At 42.4% G+C, this 27,708-nt stretch overlaps 2 protein-coding genes across 6 annotated transcripts in view; both read left to right on the forward strand.

Annotated features, from left to right (window-relative positions):
- The window catches only part of AMPH (amphiphysin), a 335,044-nt gene extending 329,937 nt beyond the window's left edge, over positions 1–5,107 (forward strand). For all 5 annotated transcript variants that reach the window (XM_073630487.1, XM_073630491.1, XM_073630489.1 and 2 more), the window contains one exon: positions 3,258–5,107. In XM_073630487.1, coding sequence (XP_073486588.1) covers positions 3,258–3,365 — 108 coding nt within the window. In that variant the 3' untranslated portion in view covers positions 3,366–5,107. The remainder of the gene's footprint in view (positions 1–3,257) is intronic.
- Positions 5,108–13,142: 8,035 nt separating this feature from the next.
- Positions 13,143–27,708, forward strand: part of LOC141145977 (uncharacterized) — a 59,338-nt gene continuing 44,772 nt past the window's right edge. The window contains exons 1-2 of the mRNA XM_073632762.1: positions 13,143–13,276; positions 13,348–13,683. Of these exons, the coding sequence (XP_073488863.1) occupies positions 13,237–13,276; positions 13,348–13,683 (376 nt within the window). The 5' untranslated portion in view covers positions 13,143–13,236. The remainder of the gene's footprint in view (positions 13,277–13,347; positions 13,684–27,708) is intronic.

Consider the following 27,708-nt stretch of genomic DNA (forward strand, 5'->3'; position numbering starts at 1 on the left):
ATATGGGAAAAAGGTGTCCACACTGATGCTTTATCACCAATCCTAGTTTCCCTAATAACCCAAAATTTTTCAAAATCCAATTGTCTTTGGGACAGAAGGTGAGGTGAAATCTTCTGAACAGGGGCACAGACAGAGAAACAAATGTTACGGGGGTGATAACCCTTCCATATGTCATCCAAAAAGCTTAAACATAGATTTTTTGGCTGGAGCTACCTTTAAAAATGTACCTGTTCCAAATTACAAACAGATTCAACTTAAGAACAAACCTACAGTCCCCATCTTGTTTGTAACCCAGGGACCGCCTGTATACTCCTGTTCAGAGTATATAGGGCCTGGGGGCCCCAGGCCTTTTTTTGGTAATTTGGGTGCGGGGACTTTTATTCCTTTAGAAATGTCATTTTGTGCAGGGACTGTTCTGAACAAGGGAAAAATGCTCCACTTTACAGGCATACTATAGTCACCCCCCCAGGCACAATATTTAAAGGAATATTTCACTTTTATTGTTTCACTTTAAGCACTATTAAAATCACTGCTTCCGAAAAAACGGCCATTTTTAAAACTTTTTTTTTGCATTGATACATGTCCCCTGGGGCAGGACTCAGGTCCCCAAACACTTTTTATGACAATAACTTGCATATTAGCCTTTAAAATGAGCACTTTTGATTTTTCACGTTTGAGTCCCATAGACTTTAATGGTGTTCGCACAAATTTTTTGCCATGTTCTGCCGCAAACCGAACTGGGGGATGTTCGGCTCATCCCTACTGCATACGTGTGAACCTATTATAACATTCACAAAAACCTGCAAATTATATATCTTCAATGTCATCTTGATCAAAAGTTTAGGTGCAGTTGAGCTTTTCTGAAAAGGTATTAAGCTCAATTCAATTACGCTGCATTCTGGCTGGTCACTCATTTACAAGTCTCAGCTCATTATGTGCCATACAAAAACCAAAGTCTGTGTTAAAGTGCATATAAACCCCAATTATGAAATCTGACCTGGGCACATATATCTGTAGTTTTTGCTTATCTCTCTCCAAAGCACTAAGTCCCATGTCTTTCTGCTGCTTCATTCCTCTGTTATCAGAATGATAACTTCTGACAAGTTCTCCAACAAAGGAGATAAATGCAGCTGGAAATTTGTGTCGGGGAGGGAACTCTGAGATAGATAAGCAGAGAGCTTGTTTATTCACAGCACAGCTCTGCAAGTTTCTTCCTCCCTCTGCCTATGTGGAGGGGGGTCTGTGTGACTTTCCTCCAATCAGTTCACACACAGTGTATGCCCAGACTCCACTCCCACTGCTGAAACAGGAAGAAAACATTTTAACATGATGTGCACTTTCTAAAGAATGTAGAAAGCTGAAGACAGCAGATATATATGTAAAACTTATGTAGGGAAATTTATTTAATCTCTGTGTATCATCTGAGGCTGTTCACTTCACTGGGTATATGTGAGGGTTTACATTCACTTTAAGCTTCCATCCTTATTTGAAATTAGCCAATGGTTGTTAGGGTAGTTTCCACAACACATTTAACTAATTTGTCAGACTTAACATAGTTGACAGTGATCCTTTGAAATATATAAACATAAGTATTTTGTAATATACAGTAGAGTTAGCAAAAATAGCCATGCCCCTTCTAAATCTGCAGCCTGGTAAAATGTTCTAATTTTCTAAGACAAGCAAGAATTCAAACTTGTATTTTATTGTTTATTCAGTTATTTCACTGTTTTTTTAAAAATACAACATTGATTTTGTGACTATAGTTGGAAGACCATTACGCTCAGCCTTTTAGGAAGCAGAAAGCAGCTTCTGCAAGCAGCAAGTGTGGGTTATGCATCTGTGAGTTTCAATAAGAATTGCATCAAACTGCAGTGAAGTAAATCCTTACAATGTACATAACTGATCAGGAAAAGATTTTTTTTGTTTTCAGCAGAAATGAGGTTACACAGTAAAGTAAACCTGTGGGCCGGGCTGTTTAAAAGTAGAAAAAGAGTTTTAAAACAAGCCCTAATAGACCTTTATAGCTGCAGGCATTGTGGAAAAATTAAACTTTAAGCTTCATAGTAAAAGCACTAAAGTCATTAATGTTGTTTTCTCAGCAGCTCGGTGCACCCTGTTTCCCCTCCCATCAGACTTTTAGCCTTCTATGTTCTAATGTACACATAAAGCAGGTGCTCTGGGAGGAGGCAAACAGTGAAATAAGCAGCACAGAGAGCTGAATTGAAGACTTCCGTACTTCTGTTGTGAATTTGAGGATAAATTGCTACACAGTTTCTGCAGCTACAGATAATAATGGGGGTTTTATAGGCTTTGCTGCTTGTTAAGAATAATAAGAATGTCCATAGCCTGGCCATAGATTCATTGATGCACAACGCTTAAAATGTAAAAAGAATTTAATCTTGTCCTGAGGACATCTGTAGCAGGAAAAATAGTTTACTCTTATAATGAGGAAAGAAAACAAAAGGGTAAGGAAACTACTAAGTTTAGTATCCCGGTTAAAAGTTTTAAATGACAAATAATTTAAAACACTCACAAGAGGTAAAATATAAATGTGCTCATGTGGTATCATAGTCTGTGGATGTGGCTCCTCCTAAAACCATCCTGCAGGACTGCTGGCATCTGTTCCGGCTGCTAGGAGGAGAGATTGTTGGCTCGAGAGCCTGGAGGAGCCCCAGGAAGCCACGCTGACCAGCGTGGAATGCACAGCGGAAGTGACGTCACCAGAATGATAGGAGGTACCAGACGAGAAGAGAAACAAGGCTATGTGCTCGGAGCACCTGGCTGCTTCTAGAGGCCTCTAGAAGGAGTCAGGCTCCCGAGCCAGCCATTTCTCCTCCCAACAGCCGAAACAGATGCCAGCGGTCCTGAAGGATGGTTTTAGGAGGATCCACATTGACAGACTGTGATACCAGATGAACACATTTATATTTTACCTCTTGTGAGTGTTTTTAATTCTTTGCCATTAAAACTATTTACCAGGATACTACGCTTAGCTGGCACTTGCTTTCCCTTTTGTTTTCTTTCCTCTTGGCTTACACAGAGCCGGTCACAACTCTGAGGATAGCAACCGCAGGTGGTCCTGTGCCTTCCTCTATCGTACCCCCACAATCACGGATCAATGATATTTTATGGATTACTCTCTACCTTGATCATTGGTATTTTAGACATTTATTGCTGGCTGGACTATTTATAACGTCTGTGTGCCAGTAACTATTATTCTCTATTATGCTTATAATGAGAGCTGCTTTCTTTTGCAGGAGGCTGGTTGGCTTACTGGCATTAAAGAATCAGACTGGCAGCAGTACAGAGTTTGTGACCCATACAAGGGACTATTCCCAGAGAACTTTGCTCGAAAACTAGAATAACTTATGCAAAGACATGTGGATGCTGATGGACATTTCATTTTTGGGCTCCTGAAACAACAGGCACACTTGGGGCTATATTGTTAACTGTTAAAGACTGATGCCTGTCCTAAAGCTTGGCAAATCATATGAAAAACAAAACAAGCATGAAAGCAAGAAGTAAGCTATATTGTACTGAATTGTAAATGGAACAGAATCCATGTTGTTCACTTGTATGCAATCACTGGTTTGTTTGTGCTTTGTCAGAACCGTGATTTGGTGGACTTATACTAAAAAGATCCTTCTTAAAGCATCTGATTCATCTGCTTAAAATATATCAAAGTCTTTTGGAATTTCAAATTTATTTCACATATAAAATTGTGCTTTATAAAAACAAAGGAAAATACCCAAGATTCCAAAGCAAAAATCCCTGAGGATCTTCTTTATTGTAATTATGCTGCTACTGTCCTACTTACTATATTTCATATCACTGAGCCATATGTCCTACAGACAAAGTGATATCATTCTTGTCCAACATTAATTCCTACTGAAATGTAAGAGGAGACATATGCCTTCAACTTCTGGTTTACAAGTCTTAATGAAATAACATGATTTTTTTTTCAGCATTGCTTATTGAGGTTTAACAGGTTGGCCCAAAAGTGGTTTTGCACATAAAGCATGAAAATATGTTGCATCAATGAGAAATATCTGATAGGACTTTACTGGTTGCAGGCAATGTAAATTTCTTGTGAAGAGTCTTGATACTTTATCCAATCTTTTCGCTGGGCCCTCACCACACATATACCCTGATTCATCAAGCTGCAAAAGCATTTAACACTGGCTAAAAAGCACAAAGGGAATGCTAAAATGGCCTTTTAGTGAATATACTATGTCATCTTTGCACACCATAAAAAGTGCTTATTATTTGTCAAGGTGGTATGGTGCTCAGTGACTTCATTTAGGACAAAAACATTTCATTGTCACTTACGACACCTGCTCGCCTAAGGTTTACTTTATTCCGTTGGTGGAATAACTGATCCACAACACATATTCACTAATAAAACACTTGTCATGAATTTTGCATATTAGAAGTAAAGCATTCACTTTACCACATTACATACATAGAGGTACAGTATATTGTGAGTCGTTAAGTGGGACTAAACCTTTATCTTTTGCAACATTAACAATGTAATTCCTGTGCACTAAGTCTATATTGTACTGAATTGCTGCACTGCAGAAGATTTTACTAGTAACTGTATAGTAAATTGAGCAGACTGAACAATACCCACAGAATTGTATGTCTTAAACTGAGAAACTGCTGCAAATTTTTCAGTGTTCTTTACAAACCTATCTAATGCAGTTATGTATCATGTATGTTGTCCTTTATTGTAGATTATTGAGTCTCTAGTATCATTGAAAAGTGGTTTGCTTCTTTTTCTCTTTTGTTTGGCATTGTGATGTTCAACTAGTTTGTTGCTTGAAAGCACAACTAGTTTCCTTTGCCAAAGCATTCAAAAATACGTCTTCGTAAATAATGTGGAATTTTCATTATAGTACTGAAAGTGAAAGCAACATAAATACACAACTGGTGGTCCTTTTAGTTAACAAAATGTAACTTACCATTATTTATCCTGGCGAAGAGAAAATATATTTTACCTGCACATATTGATTTCAAATAAATGGTGTATTCTGTATGAAATGCCATCATATCTATTCTGTTTTTCAATGTTGTGTCATCCCTAATAAACTTTTTGTTAAATCATGAATATGATTTGTATTATAGTCCATTATATTTGATGTTGATCAAAGTTTCCATCTGAATTACCCAGTAACACAGAAAGCAAGGTGCAGATCACAGTAATCTTTAGTGATTATTATGAATGTAAAAGCAACCTTATGCAAATAATTTTTCAGGTTAAGTGTTGTGGGGATCTAAGATTAGCTTACCTGGAAGCAAAACTACTAATCTCTATGAAACTTTAAAAAATATAGAGAATGGGTATGCATAGCAGAAAATAAAAATTTACTGTGAGGACCTTGCAATGCTTTTGTTAAACTTTCAGACCTTTGCATTATATTCAAGCAGTTCTTATTTGCTGTCAGCACCTTAGCAACGAGTGAGGCTGTGTAGCCAACAGGGTCCTGGCAACCAGTGACACTAGTCATCTAGCAGTGCCCCTGGCATCATGCTTCAGTGCACTAATGGAGTGGGAATACAGAGTGCCGCTATAACAATGCTGTTGGCTACTCATAGTGTTTTCAATAACAAAATCCCTGACTGGTCTAATTGCACCTTAAGGTTGATTTCCTTTAGGGCTCTCTGTGCTTCCAACCTTGGTGTGTGCATGGAGTGGGGATATGGACTTCTGTCTCATAGATTCTGTTATCCTACAGTATATATAAAAAAAGTCCCCAACCGATCTGATTCCACCTCAGAGTTTATCTTCTTGGCAGCTCTCTGTGCTTCCAGCCTTAGTGTACACACAAAGTGGGAGCACGGACCTCTGTCATGTGGATGCTGTTAACCATACACAGCGCCAATCAACTCCCGGCCAACTTGAACCTTTTTAAGCATGCTTGTCCATCACAGGAGCAAGTTATGACAAAGAAGGTGTGTACCTTTGAAACACATTACCACCCCTGTTCCTCCTACCACCCTTAGGGGTTTCCACGAGGCAGGGAATAGTAGTGGAGAATGCCGGACACAGCTGTCAAATCCGGCTTCCTTTATGCCGGCTCGGATACCATAGCTGCTGACACCCGCAAGCTATCCTACAGTGCTTCCACCTAATCCCATGCTGATTGTCAAGAACCTAACATGTAGGTATGCTATTTTGATTGTACAATAAATTACTTTCAACTTACTAACGGGGATCCCGTGCTGATTTTTCCCTTTTTATTCTTTGAGCTCTTCCTTTGTTGCGAGCTGCAGGATCCCTGTTGCACAGCCATTGGTTTTCATCTGCATCCTGTGGATATCTTGATTGAAGCCCTTGAGGGCTGGAACTTGTTGTGCGCTGGACTGGTTTGTTTTATCCTGTACTACACCGCCAAAGTTTGAGCTCTCAAATCAACAAATTAACAAATATTAATTTGCTTTTCTAACACATCTGGGTGGACTGCGAGCGCAATGCTCTGCGCTCCAAGTCCATCCTTTTTGAAGCCTATTAGAGCCTATGGCTCTAATCAGGTGCTTCAAAAAAACACCCCCGCCCCTGTAATTCAGGCATCCAGCATCTGAAAAGGGGCCGGACGCCTAAATAGGGGGTGACAGCGGTGGCCATGGATAGATTCATGCATAGGGGTGGTTGCTCTAGAGAGGGGTCAGCGCCCGTGTGCCCTTAATGCACGGGCCGCCAATGTTCAGCCACCTTTACTTTGATACCCTTAACAAAAATCTTAAGGAACCAATTGCCTTCAGAAGTCACCTAATTAGTAAATGGAGTAATTTAATCTCAGTGTAAATACAGCTGGTCTGTGAAGCCCTCAGAGGTTTGTTAGAGAACCTTAGTGAACAAACAGCATCATGAAGGCCAAGGAACACACCAGACAGGTTAGGGATAAAGTTGTGGAGACGTTTATCCCAGGGTTAGGTTATAAAAAAATATCCCAAGCTTTGAACATCTCACGGAGCACTGTTCAATCCATCATCTGAAAATGGAAAGAGTATGGCACAACTATAAGCCTACCAAGACATGGCCATCCACCTAAACTGACAGGCTGGACAAGGACAGCATTAATCAGAGAAGCAGCCATTTATTCTGGAGGAGCTGCAGAAATCCACAGCTCAGGAGGGAGAACCTGTCCACAGGACAACTATTATGCCGTGTACACACAGGCGGACTTTTCGGAATCAACGGTCCGACGGTCTTTCCGACGGACTTTCGACAGACTTTTGACGGACTTCCGACAGACTTTCGAACAGACCTGGCTACACACGATCACACCAAAGTCCGACAGATTCGTACGTGATGACGTACGACCGGACTAAAATAAGGAAATTGATAGCAGTAGCCAATAGCTGCCCTAGCGTCAGTTTTGGTCAGTCGGACTAGCATACAGACGAACTGATTTTTCGACCGAACTCGAATCCGTCGGAAAGATTTGAAACATGTTTTAAATCTAAAGTCCGTCTGATTTTCGACCGAAAAGGTCTGTAGAAAGTCCGATGAAGCCCACACATGATCAGATTGTCCAACGGATTCATTCTGGCGGACGAGTTCGGTCGAAAAGTCTGCCCGTGTGTACACGGCATAAGTTGTGCACTCCACAAATCTGGCCTTTATGGAAAGTGGCAAGAAGAAAGACATTGTTGAAAGAAAGCCATAAGAATTCCCATTTGCAGTTTGCTAGAAGCTACGAGGGGGACACAGCAAGCATGTGGAAGAAGGTGTTCTGGTCAGATGAGACCAAAATTGAACTTTTTGGCCTAAAAGCAAAATGCTAACACTGCACATCACCCTGAACACACCATCCTCACTGTGAAACATGGCAGTGGCAGCATCATGTTGTGGGGATGCTTTTCTTCAGTAGGGACAGGGAAGCTGGTCAGGGTTGATGAGAAGATGGATGGAGCCAAATAGGTCATTCTAAGAAGAAAACCTGCAAAAGACTTGAGACTGGGGCGGACCTTCACCTTCCAACAATACAACAACCCTAAACATACAGGCAGAGCTACAATGGAATGGTTTCGATCAAAGCATATTCATGTATTAGAATGGCCCAGTCAAAGTCCAGACCTAAATCCAATTGAGAATATATGGCAAGACTTGAAAATTGCTGTTCACAGACACTCTCCATCCAATCTGACAGAGCTTGAGCTATTTTGCAAATAAGAATGGGCAAAAATGTCACTCTCTAGATATGCAAAGCTGGAAGAGATATCCCCAAAAAGACTTACATCTGTAATTGCAGGTGCTTCTACAAAGTATTGATTCAGGGGGCTGAATACAAATGCAACCCATACTTTTCATATATTTATTTGTAAAAAATTTGGAAAACCATTTATCATTTTCCTTCCACTTCACAATTATGTGCCACTTTGTGTTGGTCTATCACATAAAATCCCAATAAAATAAATTTATATTTTTGGTTGTAACATGACAAAATGGGGAAAGTTTCAGGGGGTATGAATACTTTCTCAAGACTTTTTCAAGGCTTTATTTCCAACAGAGGGGTATGCCAGACCAGTGCAGCAAGAATTGCACAGCCATAAAACTCTTTAGAGTGGTAGTAAACCTTTTTTTTTTTTGTACCTACTGGTAAGCTTATAATGAAACTTACCTGAAGGTAAAATGAATATCTCCTAAACATGCACTGTTCAGGAGATATTCTAGCGAGCAGCAGCTGGTGACATCACCGGTGCATGTACTTTATACGAACGGTATACCTGTGCCATTCCTTCAAAACCCTGTGCCGTGGCCAAGACTCCCACATGCATGGGTGGGGGTGACGTCATCACGGTTTGGCCAATCAGACGGTCAGAATCTCTGAACCCGGAAAAAATACCAGGCGAAGATGGAAGTCTCTGCAGTGGTGACAGTGCTGGAGGGCTTCGTAATAAGGTAAGTCTTTCATATTGTGCTAGTATGTGGTGCATACTAGCACATTTTGATATTGCCTTGTAGGTGGAAACTTTTTTTTTTCCTTACAGAAGTTTTCTACCGCTTTAAGGGTCCTTTCACACTGGGGCGGGGGCGGCGGCGCTACTGTAAGCGGCGCTTTACCGTCGGTATGCGGACGCTAGCGGGGCGGTTTTACCCCCCGCTAGCGGCCGGGAAAGGGTTAAAAACCGCCGCAAAGCGCTTTGCCGGCGGTATAGCCGCGCTGTCACATTGATTTCAATGGGCAGGAGTGGTGAAGGAGCGGTATGCACTCCGCTCCTTAACTGTTCCCAAGATGCTGCTAGCCGGACCTTCTTTCCCGTCCTGCTAGCGCACCGCTCCAGTGTGAAAGCCCTCGGGGCTTTCACACTGGAATCAAAGCAGCGGCACTTACGTGTCGGTTTGCAGGCGCTTTTATTAGCGCAATAGCGCCTGCAAACCGCCCCAGTGTGAAAGGGCCCTAACTGCTGCCCTGTAACAGGAATTTGTGAAAGCAGGAATAGATTATTTAAAGATATAAAACAAGTCAGCTTTTACGGTCCAATTACTTTCAAAACCCTGAATTACACATTTAATTCTTTCTGGAGAGTGCAATTGGGCTTTAGGTTTAGGATGACATCAAAAGTTAAGTTAAAGTTAAGGGATAGGTTAAGGGGTCTAGTTATAAAAAATTACGAGAAGAAGATGAATGGACTTCGTGGGACAGTTTTATTTTTTTATTTTTTAATAAAGGACTTGTCCCAAGATGTGTCTTGTGGTTATTTAACATTTTGACATTTTTTTGTGAAATGGTAGGGGTACAATGTATCCGTTACCATTTCAAATGGTGGAGCGGGATCAGGGGGTCCCCGCTCACAGACCCCCACAACCACTGGGCAAGGGTTGTGGGGATAAGGCCCTTGTCCCCATCAACATGGGAACAAGGTGCTTTGGGGGGCTACCCCAAAGCACCCTCCCCATGTTGAGGGCATGTGGCCTGGTACGGTTCAAGAGGGGGGGCGCTCTCTCATCCCCCCTCTTTTCCTGCAGCCTGCCAGGTTGCGTGCTTGGATAAGGGTCTGGTATGGATTTTTGGGGGGACCCCCACGCCATTTTTTTTTAAATTTTGGTGTGGGGTTCCCCTTAAAATCCATACCAGACCTGAAGTGTCTGGTATGGATTTTGAGGGGGACCCCTACACCATTTAAAAAAAAATTGGCGCAGGGTTCCCCTTAATATCCATACCAGACCTGAATGGCCTGGTATGGAATTTGGGGGGACCCCCCACGCAATTTTTTTTTAAATTTTGGTTCGGGGTTTCCCTTAATATTCATACCAGACCAAAAGGGTCTGGCATGGATTTTTGGGGGGACCCCATGCCGTTTTTTTCAATGACTTTTATCTGTATTGCCAAGACCTGACAATTCATTATAGCTGCAATTACTTTTTTCCTTTAGAAATGTCATTTTGTGCAGGGACTGTTCTAAACACGGGAAAAATGTGCAACTTTACAGGCATACTATAGACACCTCCCAGGTACAAAATTTAAAGGAATATTTCACTTTTATTGTTTCACTTTAGCATTATTAAAATCACTGCTCCCGAAAAAATGGCCATTTTTAAAACTCTTTTTTGCATTGATACATGTCCCCTGGGGCAGCACCCGGGTCCCCAAACACTTTTTATGACAATACCATGCATATAAGCCTTTAAAATTAGCACTTTTGGTTTGTCCCATGGATTTTTAAAGGGTGCTCCGCGGCTTTCGAATTTGCCACGAACACCCCAAATTGTTTGCTATTCGACGAACAGGCAAACACCCGATGTTCGAGTCGAACTTAGGTTCGACTCGAACATTGGGCTAATCCCTAGTAGGGACTGATGTGAATGTACAATGCATATGTAAAGTGCTGCGTAAATTGATCCTGCTATATAAGTACCTGAAATAAATACATTTGTTCAGAAGACAAAACATTTGTTTTGCCTATCTACAGAACAAATGTATATGCAAATTCGCTGGACAAATGGCTGTGCAAATCAACCCCTACAGGGGCAATAGGTTAATAATAATCTGTTAAGGCAGAAGTATTTACAAAAAAAAACTTTGCCCAGCAAATAAAAAAGCAACTCTTGCTAAGATACTCACCTTCAATCCAATTATGCCCCTGCACATATTTCCTGCAAATTCTGCAGGCAAACTCCATAATTGCAACTCAACTTCTGACCTTGGTTAAATATGGCAGCTGCGATGTACATCTGTTTGTGCTTGCAGTGGTATTTTTTGTTCATTTTTTATGGCAACACAAAGACTCATACATACACACCTACCTATGTAGCTTAAGTACAGTGGGGACAGAAAGTATTCAGACACCCTTAAATTTTTTACTTTGTTATATTGCAGCCATTTGCTAAAATCATTTCATTTCATTTTTTTTTCCTCATTAATGTACACCAGCACCTCATATTGACAGAAAAACACAGAACTGTAGACATTTTTGCAGATTTTTAAAAAAAGAAAAACTGAAATATCACATGGTCCTAAGTATTCAGACCCTTTGCTGTGACACTCATATATTTAACTCAGGTGCTGTCCATTTCTTCTGATCATCCTTGAAATGGTTCTACACCTTCATTTGAGTCCAGCTGTGTTTGATTATACTGATTGGACTTGATTAGGAAAGCCACACACCTGTCTATATAAGACCTTACAGCTCATAGTGCATGTCAGAGCAAATGAGAATCATGAGGTCAAAAGAAACTGCCTGAAGAGCTCAGAAACAGAATTGTGGCAAGGCACAGATCTGGCCAAGGTTACAAAAAAAATTCTGCTGCACTTAAGGTTCCTAAGAGCACAGTGGCCTCCATAATCCTTAAATGGAAGACGTTTGGGATGACCAGAACCCTTCTTAGAGCTGGCCGTCCGGCCAAACTGAGCTATCGGGGGAGAAGAGCCTTGGTGAGAGAGATAAAGAAGAACCCAAACATTACTGTGGCTGAGCTCCAGAGATGCAGTTGGGAGATGGGGAAAAGTTGTAGAAAGTCAACCATCACTGCATCCCTCCACCAGTCGGGGCTTTATGGCAGAGTGGCCCGACGGAAGCCTCTCCTTAGTGCAAGACACATGAAAGCCTGCATAGAGTTTGCTAAAAAAAACACCTGAAGGACTCCAAGATGGTGAGAAATAAGATTCTCTGGTCTGATGAGACCAAGATAGAACTTTTTGGCCTTAATTCTAAGCGGTATGTGTGGAGAAAACCAGGCAATGCTCATCACCTGTCCAATACAGTCCCAGCAGTGAAGCATGGTGGTGGCAGCATCATGCTGTGGGGGTGTTTTTCAGCTGCAGGGACAGGATGACTGGTTGCAATTGAGGGAAAGATGAATGCGGCCAAGTACAGGGATATCCTGGATGAAAACCTTCTCCGGAGTGCTCAGGACCTCAGACTGGGCCGAAGGTTTATCTTCCAACAAGACAATGACTCTAAGCACACAGCTAAAATAATGAAGGAGTGGCTTGACAACAACTCCATGACTGTTCTTGAATGGCCCAGCCAGAGCCCTGAATTAGACCCAATTGAGCATCTCTGGAGAGACCTAACAATGGCTGTCCACCAATGTTTACCATCTAACCTGACAGAAATGGAGAGGATCTGCAAGGAGGAATGGCAGAGGATCCCCAAATCCAGGTGTGAAAAACTTGTTGCATCTTTCCCAAAAAGACTCATGGCTGTATTAGATCAAAAGGGTGCTTCTACTAAATACTGAGCAAAGGGTCTGAATACTTAGGGCCATGTGATATTTCAGTTTTTCTTTTTTAATAAATCTGCAAAAATGTCAACAATTCTGTGTTTTTCTGTCAATATGGGGTGCTGTGTGTACATTAATGAGGAAAAAAATGAACTTAAATGATTTTAGCAAATGGTTGCAATATAACAAAGAGTGTAAAATTTAAGGGGGTCTGAATACTTTTCGTCCCCACAGTATATGAAAAGATTACACCTTAAACACACTTTTAACATAAGCTTAAAAAAATCATCAAAAAGTAACACAGTTAATTGTTCTAGTTACTTTTAAATGTAAGTTCCCGTGTGACTTTAACTGCTATAAAGGTTGTGGCTTTCTAATATTTATATGTCAGGCTTTCTGCCGAATGCCGTGTGGTTATTATTTGTGGTTTTGCTGCATGTGAAACACTTTGCAGTTCATTAGAAACACACAGCTGCAAACAAGTGCTAGAGCAGTCGTTCATACTAACAAAGAGTAACACACATTCAGTCATTGAACTGGGTCATATATTGCAGAAGTTGTCCAACATGCTGGTTTATACCATACTTCTTTGTTTTGTCTGTATAGGTAAGTACACCACTCCATAATAATTAATTATGTTTTTTGTTACAGTAGGTTATTAAATTGTGTGTGTTCAGTTTCTTGCCAGGATTTGAAGTCTCTTATACGGCAATCAGGAAGGACAGCAAAGTTCAAATGTGGAGTTGATGGGGTTTATATAATAAATCAAGGTCTCCACTGGTATCTTCAGGACAACAGCAAGAATATAAAATGGTTACTGTTCTACAAGCCTGGGAAGACCGAAGCATTGGATGACTATAAGACACGAATATCTTTGGAAATAGTCTCAGACAGCTCTTGCATCTTAAGCATCACAAATATTAAGCCTACAGATGAAGGCACATACTTCTGTGCAGCATGGCACAGCAGCACTTTCCTGCAACTACATAGGAAATTCATACAATATCCTCCTAGCAAGTTTCTTTAATTTCACTTTTAAGAATATTACACCAGAATGTCCTTTTAATCAATAAAATACTTGTAAATATATGTTCTGTCAATTAATAGAGGTGCCTTATGAGAGCACAGCTTTGTGGGTCTCACATTGCCCATGGTTTTCCTCCTAGATTAGCCAAATGTATACATTTTTACAGCTCTTGCTTTTATTGAAAGTGCATTGTGAATGGGTATTATGCACTATATACTATAATAGTCATATGTAATAAAAATCTCATAGTCAATGCATATGTATATGCTTCCACAGAGAAATTGTGTGGTGGAAAATATATAAATGAAGAGGCACAAGACTGATCATGTGCATGTAGCGGTCTCTGGTATTGAAATTCTCAGTTAAAAGTCATGCATAAACTGGAAATACCTGAATGATTTGGTTGAAAAAGTTGTTTGGCACAACACCCCCCAGTAGTAAGCTACCTTAATCTCTTCTACCATGAATAAAGATTACCTTGCTCCAATGCCCTGTTACCCTATGGTCTCATGCACAATGGGCATTAAAAATGTCAATGGACATTTGGCATTTTTCTTTCTTCCTCTAAACACCTCTCAATATTAGTCTATCCATGCACACATAGACAATTATAGGTGTTTAGAGGCAGCAAAAAAAAAGTATTGAAAAAAATCACTTGCATTAAACACTTGCCACCCGCCCACCGTCAAATGACGGCAGGTGGTGCAGCTCTCATTCTGGGTGGACCTTATATGATGGCACACCAGAAGGCTGCTCTCACACAGCTCTGGGGGTGCGCAGCGTGACGATTGCAGCCGTGCCTTGTTGCGCGACGTGACCCCGATCTCTGTAAAGAGCTGCTGACGTGTCTCTTTAACCATGTGATCGGCTGTGTCCAATGCAGAAGTGCTGTAAATTGGCTCTCCTCGCCTCACACTGACACACTCCTCGCTGGGGAGAACAGGGAAGGTAATCAGGGCACCGATCATCAGTGCCCTGATTACAGTAAAACTGCAGCAGCGCCGCCAATCAGTGCCAATGAGTGCCACCAATCAGTGCCCATGAGTGCCCATCAGTGACACAAATCAGTGCCCATCAGTGACACAAATCAATGCCCATTACTGGTGCCAGACAGTGCTGCCTTTTAGTTCCCATCCATGCCTGCTCATCGGTGCTGCCCATCAATTCCCATCAGTGCTGCCTATCCATGCTGCCTATAAGTGCCCACCAGTGCCGCCTATAAGTGCCCACCAGTGCCACCTATCAGTGCCTATCAGTGCTGCCTATCAGTGCCATATATCATTGCCACCTATCAGTGCCCATCAGTGCGGCATAATAGTGCCTCCTCATCAGTGTCACCTAATAAGTGCCTATAAGTGCCACCTCATCAGTGCACATCAGTGAAGGAGAAAAATTATTTATTTACTAAATTTGGAAAAATAAAAAGCCCAGCAATATTAACCACTTCCCGCCCGCCCTATGGCGGATTGACGTCCGGGAAGTGGTTCTGTTATCCTGACTGGACGTCATATGACCCGGGGGCGCGCATCGTGGTGATCGGTGGAGCGGTGTGTCAGTCTGACACACCGCTACACCGATCTTGGTAAAGAGCCTCCGGCGGAGGCTCTTTACCACGTGATCAGTTGTGTCCAGTCATGGCTGATCACGCTGTCAATAGGAAGAGCCGTTGATCGGCTCTTTCTCACTCGCGTCTGACAGACGCGAGTAGAGGAGAGCCGATCGGCGGCTCTCCTGGCAGGGGGGGTCTGCGCTGATTGTTTATCAGCGCAGCCCCCCCGCAGATCACCACACTGGACCACCAGGGATCGCCACTAGGACCACCAGGGAAGGGGCAACATGTGGATGGCCAGGTATGTACCCCATGGCCATCCACATGTGCCCAGTGTGCCAAATCTGTGCCAATCAGTGCCCACAAATGGGCACTGATTGGCACCATTATGTTGCAGTGATGCCCAGCAATGCCACCCTTAGGGGCATCACTGCAAACAAGCAGTGCCATCAGTGCCACCCATCAGTGTCCATTCATGCCACCTGTCAGTGACCATCCGTGCCCATCAGTGCCCATCTATCAGTGCCCATCCGTGCCAACTATCAGTGCCACCCATAAGTAACCATCAATGCCACCTACGAGTGCCCATCAATGCCACCTACGAGTGCCCATCAATGCCACCTACGAGTGCCCATCAGTTCCGCCTATAAGTGCCCATCCGTGCCACCTATGAGTGCCCATCAGTGCCATATACCAGTGCCACCTATCAGTGCCACCTATCAGTGCCCATCAGTGCCGCCTATCAGTGCCCATCATCAGTGCCCGTCAGTGCCACCTCATCAGTGCCACCTCATTGGTGCCACCTCATCGGTGCCCATCAGTTCCGCCGTATCAGTGCCCTTCAGTGCAGCCATATCAGTGCCCATCATTGAAGAAGAAAACGTACTTATTTACAAAAAGTTTTAACAGAAACAAAGAAAAACTTGTTTTTTTTCAAAATTTTCGGTCTTTTTTTATTTGTTGCGCAAAAAATAAAAACCACAGAGGTGATCAAATACCACCAAAAGAAAGCTCTATTTGTGGGAACAAAATGATAAAAAATTTGTTTGGGTACAGTGTTGCATGACCGCACAATTGTCATTCAAACTGCGACAGCACTGAAAGCTGAAAAATGGCCTGGGCAGGAAGGGGGTGAAAGTGCCCTGTATTGAGGTGGTTAAAGAAGCTTTTCAACAGAAAAAACGCCAGATGCATCTAAACATTGGGAAAGTTTAGCACTCAATTATTTCAATGGCCAGAATAAATTTCCCAGCCAATGAAATGAATGGCCAAAGGCTTGATGCGCCTAGCGTTTAGGTGTGTCAGGCATTTTTTTCTGCTGAAAAGCTCCTCTCGTGGTGATTTTTTGCTGCCTAAATGCGATGGCAAAACATGGCTTTAGGTGCCTTTTGCATGCAGATTTTTTCCTGACAGGAAAAAAGACGTTCAGAAGAGCTGGGCAAACACCCAGTGTGCATGAGGCCTATCTCTGAAGTGCATAAGCTGCTCACTGCTGACAGTAGCTTCACATGCAACAGTGTTTCCTGTTTAATTATTACTCTCAAAGGGTGTGATTGATTAGTGCTGGCTTCTGATTGGTTTGCAAGTGCAAATCCTTCTTGGCTGGTGCCATGCTAATGTTCAATGAGACCTCAGTGGCCAAAAAGTGTTCCCGTTGAAAAGGGGAGGACAGGAAGCTTTGACTTAGCTCAAGGATATCTATACGGGGCTTTGGAAGTTTGACCCTTAGTAACAAAGTAAAACCAGGAACAGACAAGCATAGGGAAGAGGCACCTAGGTTTAAATACTGGTGATGAAAGGATGGGAAAAAAACGCTAATTACCATAGTAAACAAACTATGAAAGGTTATACAATACCCTCCACATTTTAAAGCAATCCTGTCAGTGGGAAAACAAATATAAACCAAAAATGCCCCCATAGTAACCCAAGCCCTATAGTAAAGTGAACTCACACCCCCCTCTGTGCTTTTCACTGCTGTGTCTGTAAAATATCTCCTCCTCCGGGTATCCCAGACAACCTGTAGAATAAAATGATGGTAGTTACCTTTTTTTTATTGTTTTTATTGAGAAATTTCACAACTGTATAAAGGGTAAAAGAAAGGAGGGGTAAACTCCAAAAGATAAATGACCAATCAATTGTAAACAGTACAAATGTACAGGGAACATGTAACCATAGTAATAAAATATTAATCTAATAATAAGAATGAAAAATGAAAGTGAAAATAAAATGAAAAAAAAAGGAAATAAAAGCGAAATGAAGGTATGATAAAAGTAGTAAAAAATATATATAAATAATAGAAGTAACATTGAGAGGGACATTCTTAAGCTATCAATTGGATAGGGGAATGCAACTGAATCAAAATATAGTTATCAGTAGTGTAAAGTAATCTGATCAAACACATCAGTGGGCTGTATTAACCCTTTCATAACTAAGCCTATTTTTGACATTTGGTGTTTACAAGTTAAAATCCATATTTTTTGCTAGAAAATTACTTAGATCCCCCAAACATTATATATATATATATATATATATATATATATATATATATATATATATTTTTTAGCAGAAAATCTAGAGAATAAAATGGTGATTGTTGCAATATTTTATATCACATGGTATTTGTGCAGCGGTGTTTTAAACGCAACTTTTTGGGAAAAGGGGCACTTTCGTGAATTAAAAAAAAAAACAAACAGTAAAGTTAGCTCAATTTTTTTGTATAATGTGAAAGATGATGTTACGCTGAGTAAATAGATACCAAACATGTCACACTTTATAATTGCACGCACTCGTGGAATGGCGACAAACTACAGTACCTAAAAATCTCCATAGGCGATGCTTTAAATTTTTTTTACGGTTACCAGGTTAGAGTTACAGAGGAGGTCTAGTGCTAGAATTATTGCTCTCACTCTGACAATCGCAGCGATATCTCACATGTGTGATTTGAACACCGTTTACATATGCGAGAGCAACTTCCGTATGCGTTTTCTTTGCTCCCTCCTTTGCACTTCACAGTATTCAGATCGACGTTTTTGGCGATTCTGAATACTGTATATTTTCTTAAAACCGGCGCCATTGGCAGCCGAGTAAACGGGAAGTGACGTCATGACGCGCTTCCACGTTTACAATCAGGAGGCTGGAACGAAGCCACTCACGGCTTCGTTCCAGACTGTCAGCAGCCGCCGGAGGCGGCGGATTGGTGAACAGGCCTCCCGGTGGATCGGGAGGCCCGGTAAGAGCGGCGGGAGGGGGGGATGTCCATTCCCGCGCCTCCGGTATAACAGCCGAGCTGCTTTTAGCTGCATCGGTTGTTATACTTGGATTGCCGATCGCCCGCTCTACAAAACGGTACCGGGATGATGCCTGCAGCTGCGGGCATCATCCCGGTATAACCCCCGAAAGCCGAGTATGCACATCTTCTTCCTAGTGCCACAATTGTTGGCCAGAAAGGATTCATAAGTATAGTGAGACTGCACAGCTTCGGGAGCTTCAGATACATTAGGTACTGTATTGGATTTACAATTTCTCGTTAATAGTGATCTGGCTGCTAATAGTATATGTGTGACCACAGTGCAAAAGTATGGAGGGAAGGATTCAACACCCAGGTTTAATAAAGCCAGCTCAGGGTCCGGAGCTGTAAAGATGCGTGCAATAGAAGAGATTTGTCGAAATTTGCTGTTCCAAAAGTTGGTTAAATGCTTACAAGACCGGAACACATGCATAATATTCCCCACCGCCCCACAGTCCCTCCAACACAAAGGGGAATTGGTTTTGGAAAATTTGGACATTCAGTACAGTGTGAGGTACCACTTCAGTGCTATTTTTGGGAGAGTTCCCAATGATTTACACACTTATAGGGCGTACACACGGTCGGACTTTGTTCGGACATTCCGACAACAAAATCCTAGGATTTTTTCAGACGGATGTTGGCTCAAACTTGTCTTGCATACACACGGTCACACAAAGTTGTCGGAAAATCCGATCGTTCTGAACGCGGTGACGTAAAACACGTACGTCGGGACTATAAACGGGGCAGTGGCCAATAGCTTTCATCTCTTTATTTATTCTGAGCATGCGTGGCACTTTGTCCGTCGGATTTGTGTACACACGATCGGAATTTCCGACAACGGATTTTGTTGTCGGAAAATTTTATCTCTTGCTCTCCAACTTTGTGTGTCGGAAAATCTGATGGAAAATGTCCGATGGAGCCTACACACGGTCGGAATTTCCGACAACACGCTCCGATCGGACATTTTCCATCGGAAAATCCGACCGTGTGTACAGGGCACTAGAAGCTTTATATATTGCTCTTAAGGGGAGTTTGCTGTGAAGATGTATATTATTGCCAGACTGTGACATGAATATATATATGGTGGGTCTTTAGAGATCCCAGAAAATAGGAGATTTGATAATACTTATAGTAGTCTATAGGTGTTAGGCACAATTCTCTTTTAAGTGTTTCAAAGGTCTTAAGGTTATTGTTGAATAGATCAGCAATGTGGGTGATGCCTTTGTTCTGCCAGTCCAGAAGTGCAATGTTAGGGATTGCTTTTGTTAGAATATTTATAGGTAAGGGGAGATCAATCATTTTAGAGGATAAGGATGTGGATTTATGGAGATCTCTCCAAGCCTTTAATGAGGCTTGTATAGTAAGTAGGAGATGCTGCAGGGGGAATGGTTTCCAGATGTCGAGGAGTAGTAGGGAACGTAAGTCCAAAGTAGGACTTAAGGCTTGTTCAATGTTACACCAGGGAACATTTGGGTTGGATGTGAACCACGTTCTGATATGGGTAAATAGAGAGGCATGATAGTAATCTTGTAGATCAGTGAACCCCATACCTCCTGCGGATCTGTGCTTGGTTAGAAGAGCTTTGGAGCATCTGGGTCTTTTGGAGCACCAAACAAATTGTTTGAGGAGACAGTTCAGCAAGCGGAGGTGTGTGGTTTTAAGCGGAATGGGGAGTGTTCGAAAAATGTACAAGATTTGAGGGAGCAGGAGCATTTTGAATGAGGCCAAACAACCTGACCAAGAGAGTTCAACTTTGGCTAAGCGGTTAGTTTCTTTCGTTATTTTAATGTATTAGAGGTAAGTAATTTGCATCAGGTCTGCTGTTAGTTGTAGTCCCAAATATGTTATGCTGCACTCATTCCATGTGTAGGGAAAAGAAGCCTGCAATTCAGATTGGAGGTGAGGAGAGCCCCGTTCCTAGTATGAGTGATTTCGGAAAATTAAACTAATATAAAATTTGGCTGAAACTGTTAAGAATACCGTGGGCATGAGGGAGAGATTGAGATGGTGCGGTTATGAACAGGATGATGTCATCGGCAAAAAGGTTTATATTGTGAGACTTATCTTGAAGGAAGAAACCTGATATTTTGGGGTATGCTCTGATTTTCTCAGCGAAGAGCTCTATGAGAAGATTAAAGATTGAGGGGGACAGGGGGCACCCCTGCCTTGTTCCATTAGATATGTGAAAGGGTTGGGATAAAATATTTGATGTGTAAACCTATGCACAAGGTGATGAATAGAGGGCTAGAATGGCAGAGAGAATGGGTCCAGTAAAACCAAATCTTTTGAGAGTGTCCATTCATGTATCCCAATGTATCAAATGCCTTCTCCGCATCAAGAGAAAGGAGTAGAAAAGGAATTTGACAGGATTTTGCATATTGGATAATGTTGATAACTCTGCGGGTGGCGTCTGATGCCTGTCTCCCTGAGGTAAAGCCTGATTGATCTGGGTTGATCAGCATTGGTAGAATGGGGAGGAGTCTATGTGCCAGGATCTTAGCATAGAGTTTGATATCAGTATTTAAAGCGATATGAGCCTAAAGTTGGATGGGGTGGTGGGTTCTTTACCCGGTTTGGGGATGGTGACTACATACTCTTTAAGCATTTCAGAGGGGAACGAGGCCGAGGACACAGCGTGAGAGTAGACTGATTTTAATGTTGGAGATGAGATAGTTTGAAATATCTTATAAGATCATTTGTTAGCCCATCTGGACCTGGGGACTTGTTATAAGGTAGGGTTTTGATCGCTCTTCGCTTAATGTCTGCTAGAAAAGTTTGAATGGCTTCATCTGAAGGCTCAGGGGTGTTGGGGTCATCTTTAAGGTTGTAAAGGGAGGAATAATATTTTGCAAAGGAATCTGCTATATCTTTTGGATGAAAAATTTAGCTTTTATCTGTTGCTCAAATTAGATAAGGGATTTTCGTTTTGGATTTGCGTTCCTTCAACCTCTGGGTTAGGAATTTGCCAGCTCGGTTTCCGGACGAATAGTGTGTCAGCTTCAGGGAGTTAATATGCTTATATTGTTCTATGAGCATTAGTCTGAGATCAGAGCGAAGCTTAGCTAACTTATTTGATAGGTCAGAGTTTGCTGTGTCTTTGTTATAGTTTCTAAGGTTTAATATCTCCAAGCAAGCTGTCCAATCTTTGTGTCCTCTGCCTTTTAATCCGTGAGCTTACTTGCAAGATAATCCCTCTAATAAAAGCCTTATGGGCGCACCGCAGAGTAAAGAAGAAGTTGGACACCGATCAAGTATTTAGTGCAAAGTATGCATTTAGTTATGGAGGCCACATGATTAGGCATCTGAAGGAGGTGAGAGTTAGCCCTCCACACATAAGCAGGACTTGGAGCATCTTTCTCCATCACCGTTATTGAGACAGGTGTGTGGTCGGACCATGAGATGTCATGTATGGTGGAGGAAGGTATTGCCTGCAACATCTATCAACAATAATCAGGTCAATGCACGAGTATGCATTATGCCTGGAGGAGTGAAATGTATAATTGTACTCGTTAAAGTGCTGACACCTCCAAGCATCATAAACATCCTCCGAATGGAGTAAAGATTGTAGCATAGGTAAAGGGAGTTTAGATCTAGTAGTAGTGTCTACTTTGTAGTCCACTGTAATGTTGTAATCTCCACACATGAGCAGACCACCTTTTCTGATTTCTGTGGTTTTGTTGAACACTCTTTTTATGAAGCGAAGTTGATGAGTATTAGGCGCATAAAGATTTACAGCTGTATAAGTTTGTTTGTTGAACTCGCCTACTAAGATCAAATACCTCCCTTCTGGGTCTGCTTGTATCTTTTTAGATGCCAGGAATATATGGGGGGAGTTTTTATGTTGGAAAGCAGGTGTGTTGGAGGCTAGAAAGTGTGTCTCCTGTATGCACAGGAAATTGGCGTGCAGCTTCAGGGCTTGTATCCAGACCGAGGATCTTTTTGCTGGATGATTTAGTCCATGGACATTAAAGGAAACTACTTTAAGCACCATGTCTAGTAATCAAATGAAAAGATATCAGTACCTTTAGAAGATCTGGGTGCTCCAGTCCCTGGGTGGCGTTGCAAACCTTGCTGTAGCTGTGGTAGGCCTTTCTGTGTCAAGTTATAATCCATCTCAGATAGGGCATAATAGAAAAGAAGAGGGAAAAAGAATAGTAATAAAAAATAAATCAAACAGGGTAATTCGATTCAACAAGGTAAAAAGGTAGATTCTAATGTGAATCTGATGGCAGAATTTCTGCACATTGCTCAGGAGGGGAAGTCCATGCACTGTGAGCTTCACAGTACTATAGGAATCAAGTAGAGTGTGATGAATGTGACAGCCAAGGTGTTCAGGTGTTATTCCTTTTGTTCTTCTTGTGTGACACTACATGCCAGGTGCTCTGAGTATCCATCTTTGAAGCAGAGAGTGATCCTTCATTGGTCTGCTCAGGAAGAATGTCTCAGGCACGGTGCTTATTGAGCCCTTCATCGAGGTTATTGGCATTTTACCATCACGTGTGATGGTCAATTTTGATGGGTAGCCCCAGCGATAAGTGATGTCGTGATTGCGCAGTGCTTTTGTGACAAGTAATAGGGACTTGCATTTCTGCATAATACATTTTGAGAGGTCAGCAAAAAGTTGGATGGAAGAGTACTGCTCAGGCAGCTGCTGATTTTTGCATAAAGCCATCATGAACTGCTCTTTACATGAAAAAAGTGTACCCGCATCAGAACATCTCTGGAAATATTATGTTGGAGCTGGGAAGGCTTGGGCAGGAGGTGGTTTCTACAATCCACCACCACCGGTTTAGTATAGCAGTAGGTGACTGACATGTACTTCAGCTCTTGGGTGCCTCCTCTGTTTCCAGGAAGAAGGTTCAGGAAAGGAGGCAGGGCAGAGAGCTGGAGTGACATGGGGTGCATATGGGAGCCCTAACCAATCCCCAACTAGGATTGGCAGGGGGCAGGCCTCCTATATATACCCATGGTCAGCCTGCTGGGGGAGGAGTTGTTGACTGGGTGAACTGGATGATGGAGTTTTAGACTGTTGTGTCTGAGGGAACCCCCTTTCTGGGGGGGTGTACCTTAGGCGGTGGGGAGCTCGGGAGCTGGGAGGGAGCCTCTCTTTACACAATGATAGAGAGCTGTCTTCTCAGACGTCCCTGCAGTAGTGCAGTAACCATGCCCCCCCCCCATTAGTTACCTTTTTTTTTACCCATTATATTTGTGCTACTGTTTATAAAAATAGATATTATCAGAATGATATATTAAAATAATTTATCACACAAGAACACAAAATAATTCACAATATTTTTTTGTAAAATATAAAAGATTATGTTGTTGTAAGTGAATAGATTTTCAATATGTTAAGCCTCATAATTGCATGCACCCAGGAGATGGTAACAAACTACGATACCCAAAATTATCCATGAACAACAATTAAAAAATCTTTACAGCTCATAAAGTTAACTCTAAATTATAGTACTAGAAATATTCCTTCCATTGCGGCATGCTTATGTAGCACCCTCTACCTTAGGTAGGTAGGTGCTAGGTGTAAGTTTTGTGTAAGCTGCCAGCACAGGTAAGGAGGCAGGGGAGTGTTTTAGTATAGCAGTAGGTGACTGACATATGCTTCAGCTATTGGGCGCCTCCTCTGTATCCAGGGAGAAGGTTCTGGAAAAGAGTCAGGACAGAGAGCTAGCGTGACATTGGGTGCATGTGGGAGCCCTAACCAATCCCCAACTAGGATTGGCAGGGAGCAGGCCTCCTATATATACCCATAGTCAGCCTGCTGGGGGAGGAGTTGTCGGCTGGGTGAACTGGATCATGGAGTGTTAGACTGTTGTGTCTGAGGGAACCCCTTTTCTGGGGGGGGTGTACCTCAGGCAGGGGTACTCAGGAGCTGGGAGGGAGCCTCTCTTTACACGGTGATAAAGAGGTGTCCTGGAACAGGAGCTGGAAGAGACAGTTGGGAACATGTCCGGAGAAAGTCATTAAGGAGGGATCCAGGCCGGGTGTCAGTGAGTGGAAAGCTCTGGAAGAGACATGCCAGGAGTTGGATGTAGAGCCAGAGGGAGAGACTGTGGGTGTTATGTGTCAAGTCGCTGCAGCCAGGAGGGCGGGCAGGATTTGCAATCGGACTTGCTGGGATTAGTAGTCCATCAAGTACATTTATTCTTCTCATTCAAATTGGTTGCTACCACAAAGGGGTACTGCAGACCCCTGCCTGCAAAGGGCTATCAAGAAAAGACACTAGGACTTTTTCAGAGTGAGGCCTAGTCTTGTGCTAATTGTGTGACAGGAGGCTAAATTTGGACAGTGAAGCAAGTGCTCCAAAGTAGTGTGCTGGAGGAGAGGTGAAGTTAGTGCCCCAAAGTATTGTGCTGGAGGAAGTGTGTTGAGGAAAAGACTCTCAAGTTTAGAGTCAACCATATTTAAATTCTATAAAGAACTATTCATCTTATGGGAATCCCATGTCCTCTTTTCCCCAACCAAGTTAATCCTCTAATAAAAACAACAAAAAAAAAAGCAAGAGACTGTTCATTGACTGAGGAAGTGTGCCTAATGGATGTCTGGCCAGCAGGGTGAAATGTGTGGCTGCTTTAACAAGTAGCAACCCCATGGGGGCACTGCTACACTTAACATGAGTTGTGCAATGGTCAAGCCCCTGTTGTAATAGTTTAGTACAGGTAAGAGTTTCTCTATAAAGAAACACCAGGCTGGCTCAGAGCTAAGTGCTTATAAAGTAAGTTAATTCATTGCAAAGGAGAGCAGCAAAGGGAAGTTCGCTGCTCGCCATCCTGAGAAAGATTCTTGGAGGTCCCAGGCTCACACAATACAGGACAGTCCGGGACCCATGGAGGGAGGGGGGACAACACCTTCCACATTGTGTAGAAGGGAAACTTTTTAACTAAAAAGCTGGCTGGAAAAATGTAAACAAACTCCATGCTGTTATTGTGACTGTGAGTTTGTTTACATTCTGATACTGATGCGTCCACCTCAGTAGTTATGGTGGCAGTACTAAAAAGGTTAAAGGGACTTTTGGAACCCTAACTAGTTTTTTGCAGTAGGCTCTGTTGCTATACTGAATGTACTCAACCAAAATATACCTTTATAGAAAGATAGTATACACAGTACTTACCTCTCCTGCTGCCCGTCCTGCCCAACACCACCTCATTCCTATAAAAGCATCCTCTGAAGTCTGTAGAGATGGAAATCATTGTCTAAGGCAGTGGTTCTCAACTCCAGTCCTCAGGACCCACCAACAGGCCAGGTTTGCAAGATAGCTGAAATACATCACAGGTGATATCACTTGCTGCTCAGTGATTGCAGTATTCTAGTCTGCAACTCCCCAAGGTAATACTTAAAATCTGGCCTGTTGGTGGGTCCCGAGGACTGGAGTTGAGAACCACTGGTCTAAGGTGTTGATCTCCCTGGTTCCTTGCAGCTCTCACTGGTTCCACCTGTTGACCATTCCTCACAACAGTATTATATATAGACATGGTGCTCAGCAGAAGGAGCCAATGAGGGATGCAGGGGACCCAGGAGATGAACACTCTCAAAAGCAGTGTTGAGTGATGCAGGCAGCAGGGGAGGTAAGTATATAATGTCTTTTTAACAGGTATTTCCTGGCCGAATACATTTAGTATAACAACAGAGTCACTTTAAAGTTGATCCTTGCACTGCATTACAGTAGACTGGCATCTCATGCTGATTCGCCTCCTACATTCTCAGCTCTGCTATACAGTGTACTGAAAGATGCTGATACCAAGCCAAGTTCAGGTTCACCTGCACTGCTTGTATTTAAAAAAAAGGGGAGAGAGCTTCATTGGAAACATTATTAACCACTTTCCACCTGCTCACGGTAGTTTTACTGCAGGCGGGTTGCAGCTACAAGTCAGATGACATACTTGTACATCACCTGGAAACCTGCGCACTGGCTCACTGCTCCTACAACCGCTGTGTCTTCCACACACTGTGAGTTGTGGCTCCCAATACTCGCCTGCTTTGAACGGCTGGGGTATCATGTGAAAATATGCAGAAAGTAAAAAATATTGGGTTTTTTTTTTCAAAATGTTCAGTTTTTTTATATAGCAAAAAATAAAAAAAAAAACAGTGGTGATAAAATACTACAAAAAATAAGCTCTATATATATGAAAAAAATTATATAAATTTCATGTGCGTGCAATTTTGCATGACCAGGCAATTGCCAGTTAAGGTAGCACAGTGCTGAATAGGAAAAAATGGTCTGATCATGAAGAGGGTAAAACCTTCCAGAGGTCAGGTGGTAAAGTATGCTAAAGAATTCATGATATTCCTTCTTCTGATGCAGTAATCTTTCTTTGAGTACCGTATATACTTGAGTATAAGTCAACCCTAATATAAGTCGAGGCCCCTAATTTACCACAAAAAACTGGGAAAAACGTATTGACCCGAGTATAAGATGAGGGTGAGAAATGCAGCAGCTACTGTAAGTGGAAAAAGAGGGTCAACAATGCCCATCTGCAGCTGCATGCCTCACTGTGTCCTGTGCATGTGTCCTGTGCAGCCTACCTGTATCCTGTGCATGTGCATGTGTCCTGTGTCCCTGTGCAGCCTATCTGTGTCCTGTGCAGCCTCCGTGTGGTGATCTCCATCCTCCCTGTGGCAATCTCCATCCTCCCTGTGGCGATCTCCATCCTCCGATCAGCGTGTGATAATACCATTCGGCAGCCATTCCACTATTCAAAAGCCACGTCTCCTCCTCGTCTGTGATAGGCAGAACACTCCATTTCCCAGCAGTCAGCGGTCAGCCTATCACAGACATTCTCTCATTCTCATACCACAGACGAGGATGAGAGAATGTCCGTGATAGGCTGTACACTGACTGCTGGGAAATGGAGTGTTCAGCCTATCACAGACGAGGAGGAGGCGCGGCTTTTGAAAGCTGAAATAGCCTCCAAACTGTATTATCACACGCTGGCCGCCGTCTGCCTGCATGACACGCTGATCATGTAGGCAGACGGCGGTGACTCGAGTATAAGTCGAGAGGGGCACTTTCAGCCTAAAGAAAAGGCTGAAAATCTCGACTTATACTCGAGTATATACGGTAAGTAGATTTCCAGCTCAGGGCAATTTCATTAGTAAGTTGTGTCTAGGTTTTTCTTTTTTTCTTTTCTTTTTTTATCATTACCGCATTTTTTAAAAAATAGTCG

Source organism: Aquarana catesbeiana, linkage group LG05 (assembly GCF_042186555.1).
Source record: "Aquarana catesbeiana isolate 2022-GZ linkage group LG05, ASM4218655v1, whole genome shotgun sequence".
In the NCBI taxonomy this organism is placed as follows: Eukaryota; Metazoa; Chordata; class Amphibia; order Anura; family Ranidae; genus Aquarana; species Aquarana catesbeiana.